The 6461-nt window shown below is 60.7% G+C and overlaps 2 protein-coding genes across 2 annotated transcripts in view; both read right to left on the bottom strand.

Moving 5' to 3' along the window:
* The window catches only part of EXD3 (exonuclease 3'-5' domain containing 3), a 128538-nt gene that overhangs the window by 95111 nt on the left and 26966 nt on the right, over positions 1-6461 (bottom strand). Inside the window, exon 2 of the mRNA XM_017893121.1 lies at positions 4871-4972. Coding sequence (XP_017748610.1) covers positions 4871-4925 — 55 coding nt within the window. The 5' untranslated portion in view covers positions 4926-4972. The remainder of the gene's footprint in view (positions 1-4870; positions 4973-6461) is intronic.
* LOC108542900 (exonuclease mut-7 homolog) lies at positions 1731-3192 on the bottom strand. Its single transcript, XM_017893122.1, is given in 4 exon segments — positions 1731-2136; positions 2258-2308; positions 2310-2631; positions 3040-3192. Coding segments are annotated over 4 exon segments (777 nt in total). The 5' UTR covers positions 3129-3192; the 3' UTR covers positions 1731-1821.

Below are 6461 nucleotides of genomic sequence, written 5' to 3'. Positions count from 1 at the left end.
AAAAAAAAAAAAAAAAAAAAAAGTAAATAAAAAAAATTACACAAATAAATAAAAACTAAAAAGAGAACAACAGTATGTTCTGGGTGGTTTTACATAATTTAACTCCTTCAATATTCACACAGAAATGAGGCCCACTGTTGGTGCTAGAATCATCATTCAGATGAGAAAACAGAGAGGTTAGGGAGCGGGGCCCGGTCACACAGTGAGGATGAACCTTCTCTACTGGCAGGTGTGGGAGGGCATTTTCACGGTTTTATGAGGCCAGCTGTGACCTCCCTCTTGTCTCCCTCATGTCACCCTGATGTCACAGCCCAAGGTTTGGCTCTGCAGCCTTGGGGGCTGAGAAAGAGCCACCTCCACTGCCAGCTGGGCCGGGGCAGGCGCTGGGGCAGGCCAGCTCAGCCTCCTTTAGTGGAGCCAAGCAGAGAAAGGCCCAGGAGCCTCCCGGCCAGCTCAAGGCCAGTGGACGCTGAGGGCAGGCGGTGAGGACACAGTGAGGGTGGCCAAGAGGCTGCCAAAAAGTGCCTGTGACCTGGTCGTGGGACTGGGACAAGCCCGTCCCCAGGGTCCTGGAGGCGGATCTGGTGCCCACAGCTCTGGGGCACCCGTGGTGGGGCAGGGGCGGCCTGCTCAGCGTGGAGAGGAGTAGGGCGGCCTCCGCAGCTTCTCCTTCCCCTCCTCCCAGCAGGGCCTCGACCACCGCCCTTCCTCAAGCGTCCCCACGTCCACCCACAGGCACAGCCCACCAGTGAGGCCTCTGAGAGGGAGGCGTCTCCAGGAACCTGCACGTTCACTGTGCATTACGAGAGTGGCACGCGCTCATCACGGAGCTTCATAGGAAAAGCGGCCTCTCCTGTGGGCCTTGCCCTGTTCACCGCCATGTCTACACTGGGCGGGTGCTGAGGAGCCCCTGTCTGGAGCGTGGACACCAGATGTGAAGCTGGCCATGTCCCCAGCCCCAGGCACCCCAGCAGGCCAAGCTGTAGCACAGGGGCCTCCTCTGGGAAGCCAGGGTAGCCTCCGCCTTGGAGGCTCCCATTGTTCGGAGCCCAGCAAGACAGGGAGGAGCAGCGGATGTGGAGGGAAAGGGAACCCAGGCCGGCAGGCTTCCTGGAGCTGCTGCATCTGCCAGAGGGCAGACCTCCCCGCCCCCACCCCACCGCCTGCCAGCCCTGGTGCTGAGCCACAGTTTAATGCCGTCTGTGGGACTCTGAATTTCCCAGAGAAGGCTCAAGCGCTGCCTGGAAACCCCCGAACCAGGTGGATGTGGGCAACATGGCCTTTCTGACCTCAACTGCGCCTGCTCATGCAAAAGCTGAAGTTTTTTTTTTTTTTTTTTGAGATGGAGTCTCGCTCTGTCCCCCAGGCTGCAGTGCAGTGGCACAATCTCAGCTCACTGTAACCTCTGCCTCCTGGGTTCAAGCAATTCTTCTGCCTCAGTCTCCCAAGTAGCTGGGACTACATGCGCCCACCACGACGTCCGGCTAATTTTTGTATTTTTAGTAGAGATGGAGTTTCACCATGTTGGCCAGGATGGTCTCGATCTTCTGACCTCGTGATCCGCCCACCTCGGCCCCCTAACGTGCTGGGATTACAGGCGTGAGCCACCGTGCCCAGCCAAGGCTGAAGTTTTAGGAGGAATCTGTGATCACCGTGGACATTTGGATGGAGAATGTTTCTTGGCCTCGGGGAATGGAGAGAGGAACAGGAGCTCAGCCCCTTTTCCGGCCCCCTGATGACGCCTCCTGACCCAGAGTGGGAGGGCCTCTCCAGAGGTGGCCACGCGGACACTCCTCCAATGACCCGGACCAGGCACTCTACCTAAAAGGACAAACCCAGGCCTGGCTGTTTTCGGGGACAGGGTCCCAGGGGCCACAGACACGGGTGTCCTGCTCGGTGACCAGGGTGGCGCGGACAGGTGTCCAGGCAGCGAGGCTGGGCCAGCACAGGGGCCAGGACACCTCCCGGGAAGAAGCTGATCCAGAGCCTGAGTAGAGGAGCCCGCTGGGGAGGGCTGAGCTGGGGCCTCTTGTGGGGCTGGCCTTGTTGACAGAGGTAGACACTGACCACATACGGGCAGGTGCCTAAAGCGGCACAGGAAGGATGGGGGGATGTGGCCATTCTAGGAAGCGCCAGCCCGTTCCAGAGAGCGCCGAGGCTGTTCCGGGGGTGCTGTGTCTGTTCCGGGGAGCACTAGGCTGTTCTAGGGGTGCTGTGTCTGCTCCAGGGGCACCATGTCTGTTCCAGGGGCGCCGAGGCTATTCCAGGGGGCGCCGTGTCTGTTCTGGGGGGGCTGTGTCTGTTCCAGGAAGCACCAGGCTGTTCCACGGAGCACCAACGCTGTTCCAGGGGGCACCGAGGCTGTTCCAGGGGGCACCATGTCGGCTCCAGAGGGCACCAAGGCTGTTCCAGGGGGCACCGAGGCTATTCCAGGGGGAGTTGTGCCTGTTCTGGTGGGGCCGTGTCTGTTCCAGGGAGCACCAGGCTGTCCCAGGGAGCATCAAGGCTGTTCCAGAGGGCACCACGTTGGATCCAGAGGGCGCCATGGCTGTTCCAGGGGGCGCCGAGGCTGTTCCAGGGGGCACCCTGTCTGTTCTGGGTGGGGCTGTGTCTGTTCCAGGGGCACCGAGACTGTTTCAGGGGCACGGTGTCTGTTCCAGGGAGCCCTGAGGCTGTTCCAGGGGGCGCCGTGTCTGTTCTGGGGGGGCCGTGTCTATTCCAGGGAGCACCAAGGCTGTTCCAGGGGGCACCGTGTCTGCTCCAGAGGGCACCAAGGCTGTTCCAGGGGGCGCTGTGTCTGCTCTGGGGGGGGGGCCTGTCTGTTCCAGGGAGCATCAGGTTGTTCCAGGGAGCACCACGATGTTCCAAGGAACAGCAAGACTGCTCCAGGGGGTGCCGTGTCTGTTCCAGGGAACACCAAGGCTGTTCCGGGGGCACCGTGTCTGCTCCAGAGGGCGCCGAGGCTGTTCCAGGGGTGCCAAGGCTGTTCCAGGGGTGCCGTGTCTGTTCTGGGGGGGGCGTATCTGTTCCAGGGAGCACTAGGCTGTTCCAGAGGGCGCCGAGGCTGTTCCAGGGGGCGCCTTGTCTGTTCTGGGGAGGGGGGGCATGTCTGTTCCAGGGAGGGCCATTAGTGTTCCAGGGGGCACTGAGGCTGTTCCAGGGACCCTGCTAGCTGGGTGTTGCACTTTGAAGACATTCCACTCTGCTTAGGTGGAGAAAAGGCTGTAGAAGCCCTTGGGTACCTGTGCAGGGAAGTCAGCTCTGTGCTGAGGCAAAGCCAGGGTCCCATGCGCTCACCGGCCCCGAGGGTGGTCTCCAGGGCAGGTAACAGGGCCTCATCCCACACAGGTGCAGGCCCGGGGCCCACAGATGGCCTCGGAGGAGGTGGTGGATGAACGGAAGGGTGAGTGGGTCTGGGCCCATCCCGAGAGGGACAGGTGCGTGGTCAGGGCCCCACAGGACAGTCAGGGTTGTGCCTGCTGAGGGGTCACATCCACACAAACCCCCACCCAGCTCAGAGGCGGCCCTCCCCCAGGATGCAGTGACCTGAATACATCAGGGAAGGCGACATGCCTGGAGGTGCCCCCACAGCCCTCAGTACCCACTGGGAACACAAAAGAGGAAGGCAGAGAGGAAGTCCCTGGAGTGGTTTGAGGCCCAAGGAGGCAGCTGCATGGGATAGGGAAACTGAGGCAGAGAGCCTCGGCTGCTGCCTCGTGGGAGCGAGGCTTTCACAGGTGAGAGGGCCATGGCCCTGCCCCATGGAGGGGTTGCCAGGCAGGGCATGTGTAGGGTGGGCCTGGACAGAGGCCAAGGGGCGGTGAGTGAAAAGGCAGTAAACCCACAACAAACTGGGGGTCCGCAGCCCAGGGTGAGGCGGCCGGGCCAGGGCCTTACAGCTCTCACTGCTGTTTACAAGGACTGCAGGGTGAGGGACATGAAGGGGTCCCGGGCCCCCCTTGCCACGCCCTGCCCGCAAAGACAGGGCCCTGGACAGCTCCCATGGGGGCCGAGCCCCTCCCAGGAGGCTTCCCGCCCTGGCCTGTCCCCGGCACAGAGAGCAGTCTGAGGCTCGGGCTGACACCCCAAGCACTAGGCAGCCTCCACTCCTTCCCAGCCACCGTCTCCCGAACCCTGGCCCAGTCTTCAACTTGCAGGGTCTTGATTTGTAGGAACAGGAGGGAGGGAGGCTGTTTATCTTCAGCACTGAACCTGCCGGGGCAGCTGAGGTGAGCGGGAATGCAGCCTCCCTGGCTCTGCCCACAGGGGAAAGCGCCTTTCACCTTCCCGCTGGCTCTGCCCACAGGGGAAGGCACCTCTCATTTCTCTTTTTTAACCTGAAAAAGCTGCTGGGAGGGCAGATGTTCTTCTTAACTCCAAGGGATGAAAAAAGGCTCAGTTTAAAAAACTAGGAACACTGAAGGCCACCACGGAACCGCCCGAGACCCAAGAGGCTGTGGGTTCCCTGAACCCCGGGAGGCGGCGCTGAGCATCCAAGGGGGTTTCGGGCCCTCTGCCCGGCACCCTGAGGGACAGAGGGGACCAGAGCTCCCACCTCTGCGACCAGCCCTGAGCGGCTGCACAATCCCCGCCACCTCCCCCGGATCCTGTCACAGGCCTGGCGCTGGGCCACCCACGCTGGGGCCCAAGGAGGCGGCCTGTCTTGAAGGCCGAGGACAGCAAGGTCACAGTGGAGCCTCCGGACTCACAGGGTCCCAAGCTGTGGACACTGTAGAGAGGCCCGCAGCTAGGGGCCAGCAGCCTGGCCCTCGTCACTGAGTGCAGAGTGGGCACCACCACCCGCCGTGCACCCCCACGCACCTCCCCCGACAGCCCCAGGGAGACTCGGCACCATCAGGCTCAGACTCACCCGTGCAGCGGCACTCACCAGTGGCGGGGTCACCGGTGGGGTCTCCTGGGTCCATCCTCAGGGCCGGGCCGAGGACGCTGGCAGGCAGCTAGGAACGAGGATCTGCAGAAACAATCAGGTGGGACCCCTGAATGAAGAGCCCCCTCCAACAGGCAGCCCGTGGAGCCCAAGGAGGCGGGACCTGGTGCCTGGGGCCCCCAGTCACTGAGCACAGCAGGCAGCTCCACACTCCTCTCCCAGCTGGGGTGACAGCTGCCAAGTTTGGACCCTGCATCCAGTTCCCCGCCACACCGTCCCAGCTTTCAGCAGGGAGGGCAGGGGATGGGAGGGCCCCGGGGGGGCACAGTAGACAAACCCTCACGGGCGGGCAGAGGGGCCTGTTCTTGAGGACAGCATGACTCCCCTTGCCACGGCCGCCTCAGGCTGTGTGTCCTGCCCCTGAGGGAGCCACACAAGAGAGAGGCGCTGTCCTCCAGAGGGCAAGGGCGCCTGCAGGACCAGGGACCTGGGAGCGACGCCCTCAAGGCCGACCCAGCACAAGGCTCCGTTAGAATCTAGGCAGACGCTGACGGCTCTCATCCCAGGCAGACCTCAGCCTCCCTCAAAGAGTTTTTTTTTTCCTTTTTTTTTCTTTTTGAGACAGAGTCTCCCTGTGATGCCCAGGCTAGAGTGCAGTGGGGCGATCTCGGTTCACTGCAACCTCTGCCTCCGGGGTTCAAGCGATTCTCCTGCCTCAGTCTCCCGAGTCTCTGGATTACAGGCATGCGCCATCACGCCTGGCTAATTTTTGTATTTCTAGTGGAGACAGGGTTTCACCATGTTGGTCAGGCTGGTCTCAAACTCCTGACCTCAGATGATCCGCCTGCCTCAGCCTCCTGAAGTGCTGGGACTACAGGTGTGAGACACTGCACCCAGCCCCTGGGAGTGTTTTTGATGCAAAACCCTTGTTTAGACTTACGAGGTTACCCTTTTCCTTCAATCTGCTTACGCAAGGCTGCATAAAAAGGCTTTCTTCGGGCGCGGTGGCTCAAGTCTCACTCTGTCGCCCAGGCTGGAGCGCAGTGGCGCAATCTCGGATCACTGCAAGCTCCACCTCCCGGGTTCAAGCCATTCTCCTGCCTCAGCCTCCTGAGTAGCTGGGACTACAGGTGCCCGCCACCACGCCTGGCTAACTGCATAAAAAGGCTTTCTTCGGGCGCGGTGGCTCAAGCCTGTAATCCCAGCACTTTGGGAGGCCAAGACGGGCAGATCACGAGGTCAGGAGATAGAGACCATCCTGGCCAACACGTTGAAACCCCGTCTCTACTAAAATATAAAATTAGCCGGTGACACACACCTGTAATCCTAGCTACTCAGGAGGCTGAGGCAGGAGAATGGCTTGATCCTGGGAAGCGAAAGTTGCAGTGAGCCAAGATTGTGCCATTACATTCCAGCCTGGGTGATGGAGTGAGACTCCATATCACAAATAAATGGATAAACAAAATGTGGTCTCTCCATACAACAGAATATCATTCTGCCCAAAAGGAATAAAGTATTGATACATGCTAGAACATGGATGAACTTTGAAAACATGAAAGCTCAACACAAAAGC

Source organism: Rhinopithecus bieti, unplaced genomic scaffold, assembly GCF_001698545.2.
Source record: "Rhinopithecus bieti isolate Rb0 unplaced genomic scaffold, ASM169854v2 scaffold_23276, whole genome shotgun sequence".
In the NCBI taxonomy this organism is placed as follows: domain Eukaryota; kingdom Metazoa; phylum Chordata; class Mammalia; order Primates; family Cercopithecidae; genus Rhinopithecus; species Rhinopithecus bieti.
The sequence above is the reverse complement of the archived record's forward strand: the minus strand, read 5'-3'. Positions and strand labels throughout refer to the sequence as shown.